The following is a 24897-nucleotide window of genomic DNA, read 5'->3' as shown; positions in this document are numbered from 1 at the left end:
TTCAGATGTTCACTGACTGCTCAGAATACGCTCCGCGGCCCCGGGAGGATGCTGCTGAATAATCATAGAAATATTATAGCAATATGACAGCAGCAAGTCTCTATTGTGATTGTAGTATATAGTTTAGAGAATATGATCAATTCGAGATCAAACTGACTGACACAATTTTACCGTTTTGCCTTTAATGCAGTTACAGTCCCCTGCCAGTGGGGGCGCTGCAGCCCCCGCGGGACGTCTAATTCCAGGTCCCTGCTTGCATCCCAGCTGATTCTAATCATGCAGCATCAGTGGGAGATAAAATTAGTGGAGTCAGCTGGTTTTAGTGCTTTTTCTTACTGTATGCAAAACTTTATTTCCTGTCACTCCACTTTATTGCACATGTGTGCACAGCTGTTTAGTCCTTTTTTTATTTTCTCATAACATTTTTTAATGGATTGGAATGTTACAGATTCTTTGTCTGTGCAGTTTTATTGAGTTATCCAACGTCTGGTCTGAATTTCATGTGAATGGCTGCGTTTGAAAGAAAAGTTGACATGTTGAAGACTTTGCTCTGTAAAAGGTGACATAACTATAGATATACTGGTGAATACATATAGATGTAGATACACGTTTATGTACAACCACAGTAAAGTGACTTTCCTGAAACAAGTAGATTAACAGCGAAGGGAGTATATTAAAGGCTTGGCACACATTAATGGTAAACCAACACACACAATTTTAATTATTTTGCTGGAGGCTCTTTCTCATGACTGCACACATTAAAATCCCATTGTTCATACCACCTACAGAGAGGCTTCAATGCATTCTTGCCAGATGTTGTAAATATGTAAATGCCTTCATCTCTCCAAGACCAAAAAACCAGCAGAGAGAATGGAAGTTTAAGGCACTTCAGTGTTGGCTTTGCAGAGGTTGCTGCTCACTGTCAGATTCTCTTAACACATCCCCAGTGTTGAGCCTATTTAAGCTCATTTATTTTGATTTACTGGACCATAATTTCAAGCGTTTTACAGTAGCTTTAATATCAGATTTCTAGTCTCAGTCTTAGTCCTAGTGCAGAAATCAAAAATCCATGGGAGTATTAGTCATATATCTAATTGAGTTTAGTCTCAGTCAATGAAAACCATGAATATATTCATTAAAAGAAGTGCTACAGAAAATCCATCAGTTTAATCAAAGCATGTTCTGACTAGATTCAACTAATGGTCCAGATGAAGATGTCTTTACAACAGACAGCCATCAGCAGACAATCATTACTCATTTTGAATTAATTCTTAATTTACATATTCATTTATGGTAATTATCTTTATTTTTTTAGACCTTGGGGCCGCTGTGTTTCTGTCCTGATAAAAACATCACTACACAATATTTCTGGCATCCAAAGATGATTTGCTCGAAAACAGATTTAGATATACAGTATATACATTTTTTTTAAATAAGATATTTTGTCACAGTTTTCGATAATGAAATGAAAAGTGGTTTCCAGCAGGCAGCTGTTTGCACTGAAAAAGCTCAGACAAACACCAAACAGTAGACACCCTTCACACATACTCGGGACAGATATTGTCTGTTTTTGGTCAACGAAGAGAGAAAACATTGAACTGACGTCAGTATTAATCTCTTCTAACCAGCTCATGACAGCACAGCCGGTTATTATATGCCTGTTTAGTTTTTAGGAACAGCTGACAGAGCATCAGGGAGCGAGTTTGAAGAGCGAGAAGGAGAATCGATGATGGAGAGTCGGGAGGAAGCCGAGGGGGCAGAACAAACCGAAAGGGCAACATCAAGGTTCAGTGACGATGATACGACCTCTCCTCAGGAAGACACATCTCCATGAAGATAGACCACGTGGAGACAGAGGATATTAAACCACACACCACCGATTGTTTCCCTCCTGCTGCTTTCTATGTTGCTCTGGTCAGATTGGAAGAAATGTGACCTGCTATAAATTATGTTTAAATGCAAATATTTTGCATTAAAAACCACATTTTGGAGGAAATGGCCAAACCAGATTCAGACAGAATATTTATAATCCTCCCTGGGGATGCTGGATGTTTTTGTAATAATTTATGATTTCCTCACTAAATCTCTCTGAAAACTTTCGACTAACTGTCCAATCAACATAGTCCACATGAGAGAAGTGAAGAGTTCATAAACAGAGGTCTGCAGCTATCAGTTATTTTAGTAACCAAGTATTCTCCCACTGTATGATTACCTTGGCAACTCTATGTTACTCATTATCTCTTCCTTGTGTTTTATAGACGAATCTTCAGTCCTCCAATGCAACCAATTAGTCTGTTTTTGTAAACAGATCAGTTCCATCCGTTCCGTTTACTTGCCATGGCCCTTAGAGCCAGAAAATGTTACATAATGAAAGCTTGAAAAACAATAAATGGATATGATCTCTGCATAAGAAGCATCCACAGTATGAGGGACATATTTAAAAGAAGATTCGGAGGTGGAATAGTGTGTTTTTGTTCAAGGTTTTTCAGGGTGAAACGACCTCACAACTCCTGGATGAACTGCCTTGGAAAGTATTCACGTCCTCCTCTGCATTGTAAAAACATTTTAACCTTCTCTTTGATTCAGTGAGTGTTTCGAAGCACCTCCAAACCGCAATAGCTCCTCTATTATACATCTTTGATTTAATTTATTTTTGTATTTGACAAAATACAATCTAAGCCAGATATAATATGTAGGCCTAAAAGAACAGGTTTCATATTTGTGTAATAAATAAGTTTGATTGCAGAGCCACAATGGCTGGTGAGAGTTTTTGGCCGTCCATCCACCGACATCTGCTTGTTTAGAATGTTTGGAGTCTCAGCAGCCGTTGAAACAAAGAGCTCATAAAATCACGCTCAATGTATTCTGCTTCCTGTCCACTGTATTATCTCAGCTATTTGATATTCCAACACGTTGTCACTTCAATGTTTCCCATCATGCAACTAGGCTGCCTCAGGGTCACTTTCACACGCGTCAGTGACGGTGTTACATGCATAGTGTATTTTCAAAATAAACTTCTGTCTTCACAGGAAGTTAGGTTTAGGCAACAAAACCACTTAGTCGGATTTGGGAAAATGTTCGCACTGCGCTATCGCATAGAAGGTCAATGCAAATACGCAAATAGACCCAAATTGGGGACGCCCGGAGCCGCCGGGTGGCGCACTTACTGCGAATGAGGCGAGTGGGCTGCAATATTTCAAATTGAGCGGAAAATTCTCGTCACACGAATAAACACGAATGATGAGTAGCGCAACACTAATATTTGCTCGCCTTTGGTGTGAACACACCTTTATGATGCACGTTAGTAATGACTGATGGGACAAAAACTCAACTTTACTTTTAGTTTTGAACGTGAGACCAATAGCGTGTCCTTGACAAACTTCCTGTGTTAGATTGACCGTTCATCTCCCCTCCCTGTGTGGACGATCTCTCTTTATACGCCGGCTGCTCTGCCTCTAATGCAGCAGGTGGGTGCGCCACATAAACACGCTAAAGGAGCGCCTTGGCGGTGAGAACAGGTCGACTATTCCTACAGTCGGCTCACACAGTGTGCAGCTGCTCTCAGGGGTCAGAGAGAGGTCAACAATGGCACGCCTCCCTTGATGTTTTTCATTTGCTTTCATCGTAGTATAATCCCAGTTTATAATAATTTGGGCCTTAGCCATCATTTCCATCAGTTGTAATAACACTGTACTCGTCAAAGTACCTGCTGAGATCTGGAGCCGTGGTGAAGTCACTACAGCAGAGTCAGGCGGGTCAAGAAACATAAGTAGTCAGACGATCGGCAGGTTGGAAACAAGCCAACAGCATTTCTACATCGCTTTATTCTGACATACAGCTGAAAAACGTGTGACTTCTCCTCTTTAATGCAGCGGTTGCCTTCAGCCTCCAAGTATTTCCATTTCAAATGCCCTTCAGTGGTTCATGCAGTGTTAACACACATGTTTAATTGATTCTTTTACCACAAACAAACTAGTAAAGCTGAAGCAGTTGTGCCCCTGCAGGTCTGGGGGCCCTGGATCAAGAGGTTTTTCTTGGTTGGGGACCAGCCTCATTGCACAGGAAACTAAAGTACAGGAGGTCCTGGTCTCAGGTGATGCCTTAAATAAAACAGCAGAAGACTCACTTAACTAAACAGGCCTTTGTGTCAATGTCTTTGACATTCTGTTTTGATTGTTTCGGGGGTTTTGTTTTTTTTAATAATAAGCTATTTAATAAGCACTTTGTGGATCGTGTTCTATACCAAAGGAACAAATAAAGGATTTTTTTCTTCACCGCCTTCCCAAAATGACTTAATAAGCAGAAATGATGGGGAAACCTCACCCAAGACCCATAATGCACTGCAGTTATCCTAAAATATAGCATATTTGCATAATATACATCAGCTGGACTGACTTCATACTGGAGTTACATCTCTAAGCTCATCTCTCTGGTGACTGGATTGTGTCTGTATATGGAGAGCTGTAGAACAGATGACAGTGTTGAAAATAGGTCAGAGGGGGGGAGAGACAAAGAGAGGGAGAACAGAGAGAGAGAGAGAGAGAGAGAGAGAGAGAGAGAGAGAGAGAGAGACCCCCTCTGAGAGCCACTTGCAGAGCCAGAACCTGGTTTTGATCAGCACATTCCATTAGTCAATACAATCACAATGCTTCCTTACTGCCAGTGGGGACTGCGCTCATGTATCCTGTTGTATTTTCCAGTAAAAACAGTTTTTTTCCCTCAAACCGATGGCCCCATGGGGGATCGTGGTCATTTCTTGAAATTACAGTAACCTTATTGTCACACACCCACCCATTCCTTCCCTCCACCCTCATTCATTTCTCCACTTTTCTGAGGTGGTAATTCTTTGTGATGACAAGAACTCAACTATCAGGATCACAAACAGCAAACAGACATACATGAAGCCCTTTGTCTTATGTCTGACACAAAACTTATTCGCTTTCAAAACCATCTTACAGTCTCGCCAAGCAGTTGCTTACTGACATCTGTCTCCATGACAAGTGACCAACCTTTATCCCAGATAAAGACTGTGAGATGCAGTTGAGAGCCCCAGAAAAAAAAGCAAGTACAGTTTCGTCAAACTATTTCACACGTCAATGATGGACTTTCATACTCAACACTTTTTATAGTTTTTTAATTCACAAATTCTTAACATGTAAAGGCATCCAATGTTTCTCATATTTCACAGTCTATCAATAGAACATAGACAAATGTCACACGTAAATGGCACTTTCTTCCCCCAGGCATTAAATCGCCATGTATCCATTAAATTAAATGTGTGTGTGTATTCTTTCTTTTTTGTTTTATTTTTGCTTGATACGATTCATAAACCCTAATATCCAATGGGCACTTCTCCAAAGAAACCAATGTTGCTTTCTTCCTCACATGTCACTGATTATTTTGGAATCTGAGATCTGTGGGTTGTGTTGGTCTTTTATTAATTTGTAAAATATCTGAAGTTGCACCAGCAACTGCAAGGTGTCACACTGACTCCAGCACACCTGGATGTGATCCAACGCAGTCGTAAAACATTTCAGAGCTGGTTTTGGACAAAACCTCCAAGGCTGTGGTTATCAATTAGGGCTACAAGGGATGAGTGATGGCCATATTGTGAACAAGGCCAAGGCTAATGTCAACCACCAGCCCCGATAACATTCCCTGTGCAGTGCGAACATCTGCTCTTTCACCTCCTTAAAAAAAAGTCAAGAAAGGAGAAGTGCTCTTAAACTGGATGTGAGTTTGGAAAAGACTCCCAAGTGTAGTCAGACATTCCATATCACCAGTTTTATGGGGACCATGAATAATAAGTTTGTCATTGAATTATTACAATTGTTAAATTTAAAAAAAAATGCTGGTGACCAATATGATACAAACATAAATACAAAGAACCGCTATATACAAATAAGGTTTTGGTCTCTTATCAAACAATCAACACAATGAATTTCAAATGCTTTCCCAGCGTTGTCACGTGACTGCAGAATGTCTTCACTCTCCAAGGGATATTTGTAGACAGTCTCCTTTCACCCACCGCTGATGTGAGTTCACAAAGCATCACAATCCCTTTAACACAGTTGACAGTACAGTTATCTACAGTGATATGCTATTGAAATGAACTGAGCCTGAGGATTTTGGGATGGGAGAAACCTCACGGTAAAGTTAGAAATTCTACCATAGAAATAGAATAGGAGTAGAGTGGACATTGAACAGTTTAGTTCAAAAGAAAACGCTGGTGTGGCCGGAGAGTGTTGTCACAAGGAAGAGACAGATGTCTGGCTAGTTAGCTAGCTAGCATGTCCTCCTCCGCAGCGGAGAGTTTCTTGATGTTTGTTGATTTTACTAATTAAGTCTGTCTCTCTATGCTTTGTGACGTTACTGCTACTCTTTTAGTCATTACTTGAAAACGTCACCTCAATGAGTCTGCGACTTGCCATAGGTCAGTGTGCTTCAAATGGAAGCGGCGCGTTACACCCGTCGCAACGGCAACGGTCCACATGAATATGGCTGCTGCTCTGATCATCCTGCTACATTGTTTTCAATGCAATCTCTGTTCTCCTCATATTTTATTTCTATGGGCTGAATGCTTTTGCCATCAGTAGGCTACATTGATTTCTAAGGCTTTTTGCAAGATCTGCCTCCAGCTTTTACATTTTGATAGGAATAAATGACACACAGAATTCTCAGATACAAGCAGAGTTTTTGGCATTACTATTGAAGACACTAATATTGTATAGCAATGTGCCATGATGAAGAAATCAGATCTTGTGCTGTGTGGTCAGTGTATAAAACATGAAAGCAGTTTGTACCACATAGTAACCCCATCCCCAAAAAGGTGGTTATCAGTGTCCCTTCCCAACATCTGTCAATTGATTTTGAACAGTTATATCCAAATGTGTTCAAAGAGTTGGCAGTTCCACAGTCAGAGGGGGTAAAACACTTAGCTTGTCCCGTACCAGGTCCATTATTCACTCTTGCTTACCTCCAAGCAGAGCCTGTTTATGTAAATGTCAGTTTCTCTCCTCTCTGTTTAAACATGACTCTTGACCCCTGCTGAGGGATTAGGGGCTCCCTGTTTATCATGAGCCCCAGAGATCCAGTGGTAGCAGTCAGTGGCATTCTTGCTGCGTGAATTAACAGCACAGCGAGTGCAGTAGACTATGCCCAGCGCCACCATCACTATGATGAAGATGCAGATGGGCACCAGGAGGCCCACCAGGAGCCAGGTGCTGCTCTGCGTCTGACCCCTGTCTTCCTGGACAGGACCCACGACGTCTTCGCTCTCTCCACCCTTGCTCGGGGGTGACTGGGAAGTAGAAGGCTGGGTGGGAACAGCTGGGTCTTGGTGTGTGATATCCACAAATTCCTCTTGTGGGAACTGAGTGTTTTCCCTAAGGGGGTACTGTTCTTCTGCACCAGTGTGGTAGCTGGAATCTGTAGGCATGTTGAGGTCTATGACTGAATCCTCTGGATTTCCTGGTTTCTGGCTGGAACTAGTGAACCCCGTCCACCAATTCCAGGCTCCCTCAGAGATTGTAGAGGTGGAAAGAAAAGGCAGAGCTGTGGTGGTCTCCTCCTCCTCCTCCTCCTCCTCCTCCTCCTTGACATCTTCATACAAGTCTGGGATGGTGCTGGAGCTGGTGGTGGGTGAAGGTGTGGTGTAGATGGTGGTGGGGAAAACTTCCGGCTCAGATGTCTGCCCCCACTCCAACCAGTCAGCTGCTCCATTGTCTATGTATTTCTCTTCTTTCTCAGCCTCCTGTGTTGGAGGGTCCGGTGTTAAATCAAAGAGCGGTTCTTCCTGAGGGGCACTGGTGACCCAAATGACAGAATCAGAATCAAATCCTCTGGGCGGGTCAGTCAGCCAGTCCAGAGACTGCTCCTCCTCTGGAGGCCAGTCCAGAGACTGCTCCTCCTCTGGAGGCCAGTCAGTGTGGCTCTGCGGCGAGTTCCAGTCATAGTCCACAGGGTCCCATACTGATCCAGGCTGGTGCGTGACCAAAGGAAAAGAAGGGGTAACAGCCGATTGGTCATCTCCTTCCCCTCTCTTGCGACATGAATAGTGATCAGACATGAGTTCATAGCCTTCCTCGCAGTAGCACTCAAACCCACCTTCATAATTCACACACATCCTCTCACAGGTCCCAAGGGTCTGGCACTCATCAATGTCCTGGCATTGGCTGAGGTCCTCGGGCACCGGGGAAAAACCCAGATGGCAGTGGCAGATATGAGAGCCCTGAGTGTTCTCACAGGCGTGTTCACATGGGTCGTTTACACACTCATCTATATCCTCACATGCACCCTCATCATCTGGATGATAACCCTCCCGACATCGACATTCGAATGTCCCCGGAGCATTCTCACAGATCTGCTCACAAGGACTCTGGAGACACTCGTCTACATCCAGACAGCCACGTTCGTCTGGTGCGAGCATGTATCCTTCAGGGCATGCACAACGGTATCCATCTGACAGGGGCAGGCACTCAAATTCGCAGGGGGCCCCTTGACAAACATCAGACAACTCACAGTTCTGCCCGTTGTCCGCAAGTTGATATCCGTCACCACACTCACAGTAGACGTGAGCACCGGCCGGCCTGCAGAAATGATCACATCCGCCATTATCCTGGTCACACCAGTTGTGGGTTACAGGGGGATCAGAGCAGAGGGGGGAGTCTCTTGACCACCCCACTGAACCATCTTCCTTCAGCATACACAAAACGGACTGTTCCTCCTTGGTGCCTGCGGGGCAGGGCACGGTGGCAACAGATCCAAAGGGTAAATGGGTTAGTAGCGTGCTTAGAAGATTAAATGGTGTGGTGTAGAGGGCATTACCTGCCCCTTCACTCCACAAGGCAGGACACATTCCTTTGTAGTCATAATGGCAAAGATACCCATCTACAGAGACCGAGCAGGAACCATCCAGCCATTTGAAGTTATCATTCTGCTCCTCAACGTTGTAGCCCATAACCACACAGCGTGGCACCGAGCACATGCTAGGAGAGTCCTCTTTCTGCCAGTTGGTATACTCTGTGTCCTGGTCACCGGTAGTCCAAGAGAAACCCCGCAGCGGCCGTGTAGCGGTACACTGGCGAGGCTGCCGCTGCAGACCGATCCATACCCGGACACCGGTGCGTGAGTAGCGCAAGTCCACAGTGGAGAAGAGAGAGGCAATAGTGGTGGCATCCTCCTTGCGTTTAATAGTGGCTAGGTTTCCACCTTTATCCTTGCAGGCCCTCCATGAGTCCAGGAAGGTCTTGCGTTGGAAGTAGACCACAAAGCAGCCATCCGCATTGCATAGTGCATCCCTCTCTCTCAAATCCTGTCCCAGGACACAAGAAAGTCCAAAGAGCAAGGCCAACAGGGATGTTAAGTGAAGCGCAGCAGCACTGCTCACCAGGGAGCCCATTTCTTTTTAGAAGTGAATATATCTCTTCAGTCTCCGCCTGTCTCTCAACCTGACTTTCTCCACACTTTTATCTCCCTGCGTTTTAAAGTTTTTTCAGCTGTGTTTTTCCCTCTTGGCCAACTTTTGTTGTCTATCTGAACTTTTCTCCCTTCATTTGAACCCTATTTTTTCTCCTCCACTGCCTGATGGTGCTCTTTACTCTACCCTGCTGAAACAGATCTGTGCTGGAGTTGAGTGCATGCAGATTGTCCCAAGATTTCAGGGCGGGAGGGGTGAAAAGGGAAGGGAGGATAGAGGGAGGGAGGTATAGCAAAAAAAGGGGGGTTGGGCAGAAGGGAAGAGAGGGAGGGAGATGAGGAAAAGAACTGTATGTTTTTTGAAGGGGGGTGTGTGTCAGAATGAGGGGGGGAGGGGCCGTAAACTGTGCATTTCTTTCTTTTAAGAGCATGTCATATGGTTTTCATAAGCCCCATTCGCGGACATAGCTTGGTGCTCTGCCATTGAGCCGCACTTACATACACATTCATATGCATCAACTTGTGGTAGTTGAAACAAGTCCTTATTTGTAATAACTCAAAGAAAGATGCAACATTTCCAGTCATACATCAATTATGTCTCCTCTCTTCTAACCTTGAACTCTTCCATCTTGCTTTGTGAATCATTCCTCACATCTTTTTTATTGTGCATGACTTAGACCAGCATGTTCCTAACATGCACATCTCCTATGGAGTACCTCTGACAGCATGTTTATTCTGCTTCATTTAATTCGATACATGATGGGAGGTTTTCCATCAGGTTTGTTTGATTATGTTTTATGTATGTACTTTAATGCGCATGGGATTATTGTGTTGTTGACAAAATAGATTTCCACACATCTGGCACATTACACTAACAACACAACCCTGGGCCAGAAAGAAGATCCTGGTTCCTGCACAAAAAGGTCTGCAGCTACATTAAAAAACAACAACGCTGCTCTCTCATGCTAATAACTCTCAGATTTGGACGGGGGAAGTAGGGAAAGTTGTCGGGGTCACCGGTGTGGAGGAAGAGGGCCTCTGGGTTTACTGTGAAAACAGGGCTGATTTGCTGTGAAATGGAGACTTATGTTTCTGAACGGGGAATGTTGGAGGGTAGAGGGGTACGCATGTGTGTGTGTGTGCGTGTGTGTGTGTCTGTGTCTGGGAAAGGAGGTTGAGGAATAGGGGATGTGGGGTGTGGCGGTGGGGCAGTAGCAGGAGTCCGATGAGCCTGTTATAAATCTAGCTGACTGTTGTTTTAGAGCCCACGCTGTGTATTATGCACCTCACTGTTTGAGTGGTGTGAAGTTAGAGAGCACCTGAAGCCACAGGACAGTAAATGCACATGGCTAATTGGGACAACAATTTCTTGTTTTCTTTATTTGTGTATAAAAAGAAAAAGTAGAAAAAGTACTGAAAGCTGGCTGTGTATCTGTAGGATTCATACGCCTATCTACTCGATCTTTGATATATGATTTTAAAACGTTACTGTAATGAGTTAATATTGTACTTTCCTATACTTTGGGGACCTACTGGAGAAACAGTCTGGTCTCCTATAAAGACGTTCCTACAGAGCACACCTACATTGTGAAATACCTTTTGTGAGACGTATTTTGCTTTGATTGATTGATTTGTTATGTTTGTTCTTGACGTTTCACAAATTGGTTCCAAATGAGTCCACTGAAGTGCGTGAAGGTTGGGGTAGTGGATGGGTCAACATCCACCTGGGTCAACATGGGTCAACTTCCACCCGGGAGACGGATCTTTCTGTCATGTTCAAACCATTTTGCTGCCTTGCTTTTTCCCAGAAATACAAGAACTGGAAAACTTATTGAGAATGCAGTTTAGTTGTATGCAAATGTAATTTTGTAGGAGACAGGTTTGGTCAAAGGGACAGAAAGTTGCAAAAACACTGGATCCTACACCTCCCATAATGCAACCATGAGTGTTTTTGTGCTTCCGCACTCATCTTCCAAATGCAATGTCCATACATTTGTAGAGGAGGTTTTCTGTCACAAATTAGTTGAGGTGGTTTTACTTGACAAAACTCCTCCAAAGCCACAGCTGATATTATACGGCTGTTTTCACATGTAACACTCCCGTGAACAAGATCAGGTGGAGGCCCCTTTTAAAGTGTTGAACAGCTCTTTGTGTCAACAAAACATTAAATATTAAATGCATTTGAATTGTTTTTGTTGTTCAGATAAAAAAATAACTTTTGAAAGGAAAATCTATTTATTTCAATGAAATTGCTGCATCAGCAGATTCCCTTGAAGAGGTAAAGATCACAAATCTTTGAGAAAATGTGTTGTTGTACAATAACCATCTTGAGCACTGACCTTTAACCTCTTCTACCCTCCGTACCATTGACCGCTTTTGTATTTTTTAAGGGGGACAAGGGGTTTTTAGGGGGACATAGCAGGTGAACACTGTAAGAGGTGTACATCATCTAAAATGCTCAGTAGTCTGTGTGTCAAGTTATTATAGTCATAAATCTGCAATAAACACTGTTTTCATTAGGCAGCCATTCAAACATTGAAATTTCGAATCGTGGGCTTGGAACATAATGATGGAAACATGATACCGGATACTCCTCAGAGTGCAATTTTTGGGTTGCTAGCATTTTTTTTCCAAAATACCACAGTAAGACACTTAAACCTGTTTTAAATATTTCTATGACAACAACATCTTGATAAATAACCACTATTATTTTATAGACCAGCATCACTCCTTTGTTATCTATTTGGGCTACTATCTTTGTCTTTGATTTTTTTTTCCATCGTGATGACTGGAGGATTCTTATTTCATATTTGTGTGTGTGAGCTAATCACCGCTGAATCTGACAGCGAAAATGATTCATCAGCGATAAAAGCACAAAACTCGGCAGCAACATTCAGTGTTCACCCGCTTCATCTGCTCCACATATGGGCTTTTGGTCTGACAGACATGGTTGAAACAAGCTTCTCCTCCATTTTCCACAGTGACGTCACCAGTTATTTTCTGAAATGTTCAGGAATGTTGAACTTGAGCCTTAGTCTCCTATGATACCAGTATCTTCTAGCATTACATCTACAGCCTTGAAAAAAAACTGTAATGTCAACCAACGAAAGTTGGAAACTATCATAGTTTATTAGTTATGTTACAACATCTGCTCCGATATCGTTCTGAATTTATCCACAAAAACGACTTGGTTTTTAGACACTAATGAGCAGAAGCCATTTGTATAATGCTAACGGCAGTTAGCGTTCAAGCTAGCTCAGAGAGCTGCTGGAGATTAGCTCGACAACTAGCCCCTGAATGCAGTCTATGAAGCCAAACCCTTTTTGATGCAAGCAGGGTTTTGTCTGTGGGTTGAATGAGTATTTTCTCATTTTAGTCAATGACAGGGGAGATTGCGAAATGGTAATTACATGATAGGAAATGAGTAATGACCTCCTGGGGAAAACGGTTCTGGTTATCACAACACCGGGTTTATAGATAAGGAGAGAAATACTGTGGTGAGACATATTCACTTATACTTTAAGAAGACTAATACAAATATGTGAATGTGTGCATTTAAGTTTTCTCTTTCTTGAATCCATTTACCTTGAGTAACACAATTACACATCACACTTACACACATCCGGAGTCTCAGCTGAAATTCAAACGAAGGGCGACTCAGGTCGTTTGTCCCCTGCTGTGACATCCCTCACACCAGGCGATCTCACTCGGCTGGCCGGCTTTTATGACAGCTAGACGTTTTGAGGTTAACTGCTATTTAATGATCACGACCAGCATTTAACACACGTTCACAAAAAACCTTTTAACAAGTCCCTGCACGCCTGTCTCCCAGCATCCATCAGTGCTTGCGCGCTGATAAATACCATGTGTGGGTCGCTATCGCAAGATTGGTGCTACGCTGCTGTGACAACACAAACTCACGCCCAACTCGTCAAATATGGCAGCTTGGTCTGTGGCCCTAGGTTTCAAACTATGACACTCCTCCAGCATTAGTCAGTTTCCGTTACATGCATTAAAAATAAAGACAATATAACTACTTTGGAGAAGAGTGTGGTTTGGCTTAAAATGCGTACATTTCTTACATAGCTACAAAACAGTTACTTACGACATACGTTATATATGTTACATAGCATTAAGTCATTTCATTTTACTTACGTAGATAATACAAAGATGAGTTTTGGTTTTACAAGGGACACATTAAAATAAAAAATGGTGTCCCACAAGGGTCCATATTGGGTCTTATTTTAATCACAGCCCTATATTAAGAATCTGTGCAGTATTGTTATGTATGTTCAGGGTAAATCTTTCAGAAACAGAAACAAATGCTCTTTGTCTTTTACTTCTTGTAAATATTAGATTCAACGCTGCTTTACAATTTCCCTACAATTTGTTTCTGAACAAAGAATGACAATTCTGATGCAATCTCTTCTAAATCTGTTATCTCTTTTATTTGAAATGTTTAATGTTATTCTTAGTGTTGCTTGTGCTGAACATTTATGCTGCCATATTTTTCAGAGAGTCAAAATCTGAATGGGTCCTGGTGAAATAAAATAAAAGTAAAATAAACAGTTTGAAATATATGGCCAGTGACCAAGCTGTCCTATTTGACTACTTGGGAATGAGAACGGACGGCTGTGAACAATACGTGGGCAGGGGTGCATGACAGTCTGGCAGCTTTATTAGGTTATCTGTATAGATAGAGCTTTCATTCAAACACAGGCATCCAGTGACTTCTAGAAAATGTGTCGCCAGCACATGATAAGCATTAATTCTATAATAAGAGTTGCATTTTGTAACGAGTCTGCAAGTTGGGCGCACACAAATTGCATTGCTGGCAATATTCTATTCTTCTTATATTCAATAAATCATGAAACCATGAAAAGACCAAAACCAACTGCATCATGAATATCTGACTTCCCTGCACTGGGAATAGTGGATTTGTTTGGGACTACTTTCAGCGCCATATTAATCCACATTTGGTGCTCTAGTGAGTATTTGGGGCAACAGGATGTTTATGTGGGATTGAGTTCATGTGGAAGAACATGCCACTCAGTGCAACAGTGTCGCTCAATGAAAAGTAGAGAAAGTAGCGTTAGTATGATATCAACTCATAGTTAGGTATAGAATATCACCAGACTGATGCTTTTACCTCTGACAAGCAAATCCAAATCCTGGAAAACAAAATATGATGCATGCTTACATCAGCTAGTACCAAACGATATACACCAATAATATCATCCATCCATTGTCTACCGCTTATGCTGTATTCAGGGTCGTGGGGGGGCTGGAGCCGATCCCAGCTGTCATTGGGCAAAGGCGGGGTACACCCTGGACAGGACGCCAGTCAATCGCAGGGCCCCAATAATATCATGACATTCATTTATCAATCTGCATGGCGACACAGAGCTGGAGAAGGTGGTGAGCTAATCACGTCAACCATCAAATCAACTTCCTCTCAACGTTATGTCCCACCTGTCAATCCTGTTTCACTGGGAAATAACGTACGGAAGATACTCTAATCTACAGTATGAGTCACACCACTCACATTTACCACGTATCTGATACAAAAGGTAATCTCTAAAGGATGACCAGCAGAATCAGAAGCCAGGAATACAATGTAAAGCTCATTACTACTCCGTACATGGAGAACATTATACTGGGTATGGGGGAGAGAGGTCAAGTTGCTGAGCCTATATCGTTGAAATGTATTGTTGAAAGAGGCACTGGAGGGTTCTTATTATTTTCTTTGTTTTGTTTTTATCTAGTGCCCCCCCAAGAACTGAACCACCTGACAAGTGACCTCCAGGTAATTCTAATTTGATGACTTGACATGTTGACATGCCCTGGATACACCTTCCGATGTCCCTACATCCTTACCTTTTCATTTAATGTTATTATTACTGACAGATAAGAGAGAGAGATTTGAAAATAAAACCTGGGTTGAAATATTTATTATTAGCAAGGAGAAGCTTGAATAACAACGCACACAGAGGGAGAGTGACTTTATTCTCTGCTCATAGACATTAGTACTTGAAATCGTTACAGGTAATATTTGTTTGCTGATGTATTAATGCCATATATTGCTCATTTAATAAGTGCAAATGCTTTACAAAGCAATTAGAAACATATGATGAAATAAAATAGCCACATAACTTCTACAGACAAAAGAAAAGCAATATTTTAGTTGTAGCCTCCACATATTCTAATGCAAAGGTGAGATATATCCTGTAATAATCAGAGGGTAGTGAGTCTACGATGCCTTTATGTCCTCTGAAAAGGACCAGCTTCATTGTCTTCCACTTTAAGTGATTACCTCACATTTGTGAAATTGTTTTATAACTCGGCTCAGCAGTAGGCTTTGATGTTACAGTAATGTTAAGGGCCTGAGAGGAATTCTGCAGGAGAGAAAATATAATAATAATCAGCTTAGTCAGGTTTAAATGTCTTATGGCTGCATTTCTGATTGATTGATTTCAGAAGGACGGAAGCAATAATCTAATCATTGTAAATGGGGGACGGTTTTGATAAATGAAACTAAACCTCCAAGGCCCACAGCCGTGAAATTACAAAATTTGGTATAGTTGCAAGCTTGAATGACAACTTTAAGAGCTTCTCTTCAATGTTAGCTTTGTTATTTTAAAGTTGATTTGAAGGACAAGGTCGACATCTTGGGAAATACATTTATTCACTTGTGTTCCAAGAGCTAGGTTGGAGAAGATGGATGCCACTCTTGGGTTAAACTGAAGCTACAGCCAGTTAGCTGAGTTAAGCATGAAGACTGGAAATGGGGAATTGGCTCTGACCACAGGTTACAAAATCCACAAACTAGCTTACTTCCCCCTGCATCATGTCTCTATGCTAAACTAGGCTAACCATGTCCAGACTCCAGCTACATAAAAAACAGACATTTTGACTTGTCATATAGTAGAAAAAGTTAAATGACTTTTGTTTAAACCACTACAATCCTTTGACTGTGATGAAATGAAAAGGTAATTTTCTCATAGACTTCCATGAAATCAGATATGGCCATTAGAGGGAAGTTTAAGGCATTTCAGCATTGGGTTCACTTTGCAGACGCAGAGGTTGCCGCCGGCAGCAATCACCTTTAGCTTAGTGATAAGAGGTGTCTGACAGTCAATAATTAAATTACAACAGGCAATCATTGGGATTTGTGCTTACTTATGTTAGACAGTCTCCAAATATACTATGTTTTGGTGGATTTTGGTAGACAAAGCATAATCTGAGTTGACGTGCTGTCAGTTTCAGGGTTTGAAAATATGGTCATATAACCTAAGCATATTTCCCCAACTTTTTTTCCATTACGCAGATGACATTCAAATCATTTTCTACGTGTTCTGAAATGAAAAAAACAGGAAAACCTAAGCGATACTTTGGAAAATGATCAGTGTTGTAAAGTATACTTGATTTGTGATTAAAATATGCTACAACACCAGGAGTGGATTTAATTAGCTTAATGCTTTATGAATGCAGTGTTAGCATAACTGCGAAGTACATTAGCAGTAATATTAGCTGCTCTTTTACAGCTGGCAAACGGCGAACTGAGTTGAAAGCTGTGGTCAGCAGAGAGACAACTGGGCTCAAACTTCACTGAAGGCCAATAGATTAATCGTTGCTGCCTCAGGGCTTCAGTGGCGTGCCATGACTGTACAGACAGATCCGTAAATCATCAGCTGTTCCTCAGGGAGGGTTTGCTGTTCATACACCTCCCAAGTATATTTTACTCTTTGTGAATATTTGATGTGGAGAGTTCTCAGCAGCTTAAAGTATCTCCACAGACTGACATGAACAACAACACAATGCTGGCAGGACTAAAGATGGAGTACCTTTGCACTCTGCCTGACATTCAACCTGAATCCTTTAATCTTTTACTCTAAAATCCCATTAAGTCAACCATTATAATGATGTCGTGTTGGCAATGTATCCCAGGAGACAGAATTATAACATGGGAAAATGGGAACAAAAACAACTAATGAGTTAACAATGACTAATTTGCCTTATTAATAGATCATTTGGGGTGTTTGGGTTGTTAATTGGAGATTGACGTTACATATTAACGGTTACTGTTAACTCTGTCAGTACCTTTGCCGTAGTTTGTATCATTAGCCCTGTTAGACCTGTTAGCGCTGTTAGTGCTATCAGCTGCGGACGCCGTTGCCATGTTGAAATGATCCAAATCTCGTATGAAAATCAAAAGAAGACAATGAATTAAAAATTGAATTCCAATCTTCTTAATAGTTGTGAACAAATTAATTAGTCAAATGTTTAACTTAAAGATAAAGTCATGTACACTTTAACATCAACTAAATTTGCTAATCAAGGGCTCTTGAAATCAAGCTGTTTTCATTTCATGTCGAAATTAATTATTAATAGAGAGGTATTTTAAGGGACTTTTTTGTTATTTTGTCTGTCTGGTGATAAAAGCGTTTGGAAAAAGAAGAAAGTTCTGAGGGATTTATTAATATCAAGGGGAAACCATCTATATACGGTGCACCTGTAGTCATATTTCATTATAAAACCCCGTTGTCTGCTATTATACTTTTTTCCCTGCACACCTACTGTTTTCTGCTGCTGTGTTGGCACTGCAGATTCCTGCTGATAATTCAAAGTGAGGCTCTTGGGTTGATACGTTTCCCAGAAGTTCAGGGCACGATCAAGGTTTCAGATTCCAATCAGGACCCGCAGGGATTTTGAAAGTTTCCCATGCAGCATCCAGGACTCCCAATGAGTCATGTCTGCATGTCAGGAGCATATATGATGGAGGAGTAGGCTACAGACAGCCACTGTCTATCTCCTTTCAATCATGTTCATGTGCAGCAGAAATTACATTTTTGAGGAAACATAAAACGGCCCAAAGTTGTGTTTATTCTGTGCAAGTAATGTACAGCATATGAAGTGAATTGAATCTGCTCTAGATTCAGGAGGCTTCTGGATGTTATTGCACTTGATTCCTCTCCCCCTGTCTCTAGCTCTGGCTCACCGGAAAACATATTTTTTTATATATATATTATCTTATAATGCTGGCACTCTGGGTCATGGAGGTCCAGATGATTTTCTACTTCAAAACTACTCTGTGACAGGTACAAGAACACCACAGAAAAGGACACGCTATTACCTGATAAGAGAGTACAGCTCAGGATGGGCCAAGAGAGGGAGACTGTCTGAATACATTAACACTGGAGTAGGAGTTTGATAAGTTAAGGTACAAAAAAATGTGAGAGAACTGTCAAAGAAACTACATTTTGTTGCAACTTGGGTCCCATTTTTCAGTTCTGGGCAACATTTCTGTCAGCTATGATAACAATGTGTTCGCTAGGCCTATAATGTCCTGCTGAGATCTGGAAACACGTTTTCATTGCTAAAAAAGATGTATGGCGAGGGAAATAAACTAAATTAAAATGATAATGAACTGTAAATGCAATGTTTTAACTTAGGCTTGAAGACATCTAAGAGTAAATAACTTTATATTTGGGACCTCTTTATTCGCTACATGTAAAAGAGTTAGATGCACATGCCTTTAATTATGCTTTAAGAAATATTAAATTCAATTGATACTTTAAAAACTCAATTTGGAGGAAGGTTTGAGAATTTAATATGTTTTTGTTAACGTCAATGAGGTAAACAAAATACTTATAACACATGTAAATTAAATGCCACATACCTGATAGACCAGACAATATTCCCAGTCAGTATAAGTGTGATCGCTCTGGTGTTAATAAACATACATACAAAGTGTCCTTATACTGCAACAGATGCCAGCTACCATTACTGTCCAGTTCTCTATTTTACTGGGAGGAAATAAGGGCAGTCTGTCTCTGTCTTCCAGCTGTTCTGCCTCATTTCCTAATGCACTGTATATCTGCCTTCAATAATCTGCCGGACTTAATGTACTTCCTTTAAGCAGCAACATAAACATTCTTTATGGAACTATTCAAACCAACAGAGGGGTTTTCAGCCTGTTTGCGCTTTGCATGCCAAGTGCCCCGAGGGAGCTAATATTCCCCACTTCATCGCCTCCCGCTCCCACAACGAGAGCCAGGTTTGATACGACGGGTGTGTGAATGTGCCATACAACACCAGCACTCGCTCTGTGGACAGTGTCTGACAACACCTAAGCTTGTATCTCTGCTCACTGAGCTGCTTCTGCTGTCACAATGGGACGCAATCAGCTGTGGTGGAAAGCCTCCGGGCTGAAAGCAACCTGCCGTCCTGTTTATGAGACGGGCTTATATCTGGGGAAGAGTTCAGTTCACAGAGAAAGTGTTAGCGTGGGACATGTTGGAATAATTTGATGATACTTTGGAGGGTTAACACAGCCTTCATGGACTCCAAAGGAATAACACCAAAGAGCCAAACACTGTTAGCTAATAATTGGGTGTGGATGCTGTAGTAACACTTTATGTTAAGGGTATGTGAATGATCATGAATACATGCATGACTCACGCATTAATTTGTGTACTCCATGTGCTATCAGGTATTCATAAGCGTATCTCGTGATATTTGCGGTATCACCTATGAAGAATGAGACACGTTAATTAACATTCTGCCCTTGCATTTACTCACGTAGGAGATATGCTTGTACGTTCCTGATATTTCTATGACTTGCATTAACTCGTGTATGCATTCATGATAATACATGTACCCTTACCATAAAGTGTTATCTTTCACTGCGTATCCAAATTAGGTGTGGGACATAATCTCTCTGTTAAACAGCAAAATCAGTAGTTTTTTTTACTTTAGAATGACACATAGAAGGCTTTTCGGCTCTATCAGCAGAATGACACCATTTTAGTTGCTGAACATCCATACCCGACTGGTAGACGTGATTTATTTGTATGGTATCAACCAGATAAGCTGGCATTCTCTCCACTCTATCAAGTCCCATTGGTCAATTGTGAGTTGTAATTAGGATAGCTCCGGCTAGCTGACCTCATGGTTGGATCAACATTGTATTAACGTTATTTATAGCTGTGCAGCTGCCAAAAAGACAGAACTTAGCCTACTCCCCTGGGAAAACCGTATGATAAGACTGCAGCGCTGAATGCACTAATCTGCCATGGCCCGAGTATAAACCCCGCCACAAACAATTCTTCACTTTGGACGCGCGCCAAAATACCCATAAATCATGCTGCTAATCTTGCTGCTTCGCTGGAGCTTCGGCCGCCTCACATCAGAGGATGGGGGATCAAGGTCAGCTCCCAGGTTTGTTTTCTCAGTCCTGCAGGCTCTGCCCTTCGCCAAACTTTCAGACAACACAAAGCCCAGATACATTGAGTTGACCCTCGTATTCACTGTGACCTGTCCCCCCCCCCCATGCAATCACATCCACGCATACACACACACAAATAATCTGAAGAAAAGGAGCCTTATTTTTGGACGTAGTCAGCGGATGTCAAGGCTAAGACATCCTTTCATGTGCACTATTCATTGTTAAGCAACTGAAGACGACTCGAGACCGGAGTTGGACTTGAGAGATGACAACTGGCTTGTTTCACAAGTAGCCAGTTTCACAAGCTTATTTTTTGCTAAATTATTGTCAATAACTGGTGGATTTGGGAACTGCATTTGGGCCAACAGGTTCTCCACACTGACCGGTAACCTGTATTCAACCAAAGCTTGCTCAAATGTGATTTGTCAATACTATTTGGACTACAAATGGAAACCATGTTAAAATCTTGCCCTGTCTCCTACAGATTCTTATATCTCAATGCAGAATCTGTTTATCGAGATTACTTAGGTTCCTCAATGTCACCAACCGTGTCTCCTACACAATTGCGTTCCCATGCAACTAAACTGCATTCTCAATTATGTTTTTTCCAATGAAATGGTCGCAGTTTGAAACAGTTTGACTTAGTTCATTTTAATTTAAAAAAAAAAACTCCTCGTGGCTTTAATGACTATGAAATGCAACAAAAGTAACTGGTTGTTTTTAGCTAACTAAAGTACCTGGTTGGAACAGAACACAGGCAGCAGTCTCCTGGTAAAAAGCTCCATGTTTTCTGACCTGTCCACCACCCCAACATCTTTCCTATGTGGAGGACTCATTTGTGATAAGTCAAGAGCAAATGTAATATAAAACATGCTTCAAAACATAATTCACAGTGCAGATTTGTTGAATGGCTTTTATGATTACAGAGAAATAGACATAGCAAAGCATGATAGAACAATGGAAATCAGAGTAAAAGACACCCACACCTCAGCGAAAATGTCCAAGCGTTCCTGCAGAAAACCCGGGTACTTTGTCAAATCTGGCAACCAATACACCGGATTGTATAATTGAATGAAAAGTCCCAAAAAGTGTTGGTTTTAGACTCAGACTCTAGCTGAGAGGAAGTCTTATTGACCAAGGTAATTAAATACTAACCAGTCCTAAATACCCTCTCAGAGCTACTTGTTGTCATATTTGGCAGTCTAGGAAAAACTCACAGGCTGGTCGTAATAGATCTTCAACAACATGGGATGCCAATAAGGGGGCTTAGCGGCTTGTACTGTGCTCTGTCTGCTATTATTGGCAGCCGCTATATATGGCAGAGACGCGGCTACATCCTTGAGAACTGAGTAGGCCGACTATGTTTTATATTGTGAAGCCCATGTATGAGACTGGTCCCTGGTTTTCTGAACGTAACCTTTTATGTATTCTTCTTCACTATGCAAACATAAATACATTGTTAAGCTGTCTGTGTTGTCTGTCACAGAGGAAATTTACCCTTTGCACAATGGCAACACAGCCCTATTGCCATCAAGATTATTGATATTGGAAAATTCGTAAGAGCCTGGATTATGTTACAGATTTTTTTTGTGTGTGTTTTTTGCTTTATACAACATCTGTTCATGCAACTTCAGGATGCTTGGGGAACAACGCTGGATTACCAGCTGGGTATTAAGGAAAGGTTTTCATGGTGGGAGGAAACTGGAGGACCCAGAGGAAACCCACACCAGTACATGTAAGGCCCTGTATCGAATCCTGGACCTTGGGACAACACAAACAGGTTGTGAAGTAGATCAGATGAACAGTTCTCTAAATATCCGATGGACAAACGCTGTTGGGCGGCTTGCATGCAATCACCGCAGGCTTGGTATTCATCTACATGGTGGTCATGTGTTGACCTGTTGCTTCTAGCCTTGATTTTGTTTTGGTGTAAACAAAGCCACCAAGATAACTGGCTAACAACATAATCCAGATCAGAGACTCAGGCCTCGGATTCTGGTGAGTTTTATGGTGGTACACATGATTGAAAGATGTAGTTTATTGGAGAATGTACTTTGACTACACTTGTCCTCTCCACTTAACTCATTGACTTGATAACATCAACAGAAATTCATTTAACAGAAATTGTAATTGAGCATAAATAGATCTCTGAATTATACACGGAATCCATTTCTGTACTCTGACGGGGGCCGACCGCTTCCTCTGGATAGAATTACAAAATGTGTCCATATTTCTTTCTCATGCTAAAGCCAGATAAAAAGTATCAAACCACATGTGGAAATGCATCCGAATACAGGAAACATCGCCTCTGCTAAATATTTTCTGGGAGACGAGTCCCAGACCCCCTGTTGAATTGTCCCGCCCATGGGCTGAACCTCCAGGATGCCAGCATTCATCTGTCTTCACTTCATGAATTAAGGCTTAAAGATCTGCCCCTCCTCTGGTAATCACTGACAAACATATTCACATTAAGATGCTTCTAATCCCACATTGTCACTGCAGTTTCGACACAAAACAAACTCGTCATCCCAACGGGGGATTTGCAACAGGCAGAGAGTGGCTCACAGGGTTTTTGTTATCGTAGAAGGTGAAAATGCCATCAAATGCTGAAGCAGACTCCCTAATAAAGCTGGGCTGGGTAAAGAGTGTGAGAATGAATACATTTGAATAATATCTCTGCACTGCAGCTTCTGAAGGCTCAGTGTGAGCAGCTCTTCAGTGGAAACCGCAGGTTTCCAAAACAACATCTGTTGCTGCTCTTTTCCCAGACATTTACTTTATTAATAACATCTTACCGAGAGATGCAGAACGCCAGATATAGAGAAAACAAGTTAATTTTAAAAAGAAATTACAATAGGAACAAAAAGAATTGCAATGTAGAGAATTTATATTGCGGCAAGACGTGTTTGAGGGTTCAACAGAGATACCAAGTATTTCCAGCAAATGTGTTCATTGCATTGCTATTGCAATTACAAGATACTTAACATTCATATGCAAATCTGATGATGAGCTCGTAAAATACGATGCAATTGTGTTATGTCAAATGTTCGAAGTGTAACTGCTCTCCCTCTGTGTGTGTTGTAATCCCAGCTTCGCTGTGCTTTGTTTACATGTGTGCCTTTTAGTGCATGAGTCCTGCTTAGGGATAGCTAATGGCCACCACTCTGTACTGCCGTCCAGATCTATGGCATTGCTGTAGTAAAGTAGTTCACCTCCTCTGGTTTGAACTGTTTTCGCTGTTGGCACTGTTAGCTGCTAGCTTGCAGTCACCAGCTGTCGCTTTGATGAGAGCTTTGTGGATGCTCGATATTATGTATTTAGCTAATTTTAGTAGTTAACTCCACCTGAACCAGCTACAGCAGTAAAATGCTGCTTACACATGAATGTGCCAATGATACTAATGCAGTATGAAAAATCTGAATACCCAAAAGACGGAAGGTTGTTTGCCAATTAATCCCAAAATGACGACGCAAATGACTTTCATACATAGTTTAAAATGTGTTTAATGTTGTCGATTGAAACAAAACTACTTGGTTAGGTTCAGGAATAAATCATGGTTTGGGTTCAAATAAATACATTTGTAACGTAACTGTGGACATTCACAGTTAAATGAAAATTGAACACAAATATAAATCATAAATGCTGCTGGGAATGATGACCTATACGGTTGTTTTTCCAGGGAGGACGATGGGTTTGATGGATTTTTTTCTCTTCTCTCGGCTACTGCGACTACTTTTGTTGGACATCATTCTCTCCCGGCTTTGAATAGGCCGTTCTTCCCACAATCCTTTACATTGTAAATCAGACTGATCCTCGCTCTTTACTTCACTTAGGTCTACTTTGATACAACATCTGTACATCCTTCCAGTCCCCAGACGAATACATGACACCAGCATGCATTTGGAGGCTTGCTTATTATTCATGAACTGAGGCTAAGACAGTTTATTGGCAAGCCTCAGATGAAAATCAGACTAAAAGTAAGAAGGAGAGTCTTCCTTATGAAGCAATAAGCATGTTGAAGTTTCCCTTGAATAATATCTTATTTGAAATGTGGCTCACAGTATTCTTCAGAGGAAAATACAGCAGAATAGTTTCAGAGGTTTAACTGAATGATATCAAAACCCTTTTCAGCCGATATGCTGCTCAATAAGTAGGCTACACGTATTAGACTACGTTTAGCTGATCAATCACTGGTTATTCCTACAGTAAATCAGCAGTATGTGAAAAATGAATCTCAGAAGCCACAGACTAAA

General features: G+C 41.5%; 2 protein-coding genes across 3 annotated transcripts in view; one reads left to right on the top strand and one right to left on the bottom strand.

Moving 5' to 3' along the window:
- ecsit (ECSIT signaling integrator) overlaps positions 1 to 24897 on the top strand; it is a 380907-nt gene that overhangs the window by 46418 nt on the left and 309592 nt on the right. The gene's annotated exons all lie outside the window — the stretch shown is intronic.
- On the bottom strand, positions 5145 to 9639 carry cd248a (CD248 molecule, endosialin a). Its single transcript, XM_084003165.1, has one exon. The coding sequence runs from the start codon at positions 9398 to 9400 to the stop codon at positions 7025 to 7027; it is 2376 nt and encodes a 791-aa protein (XP_083859291.1). The 5' UTR covers positions 9401 to 9639; the 3' UTR covers positions 5145 to 7024.

Source organism: Eutrigla gurnardus, assembly GCF_963514095.1.
Source record: "Eutrigla gurnardus genome assembly, chromosome: 23".
Classification (NCBI taxonomy): Eukaryota; Metazoa; Chordata; class Actinopteri; order Perciformes; family Triglidae; genus Eutrigla; species Eutrigla gurnardus.
This window is presented reverse-complemented; position numbering and strand designations above follow the sequence as displayed.

Coding starts and splice junctions, on each gene's coding strand:
- cd248a (XM_084003165.1), bottom strand. CDS start 9,400: ATGGGCTCCCTGGTGAGCAGTGCTGCTGCGCTTCACTTAACATCCCTG.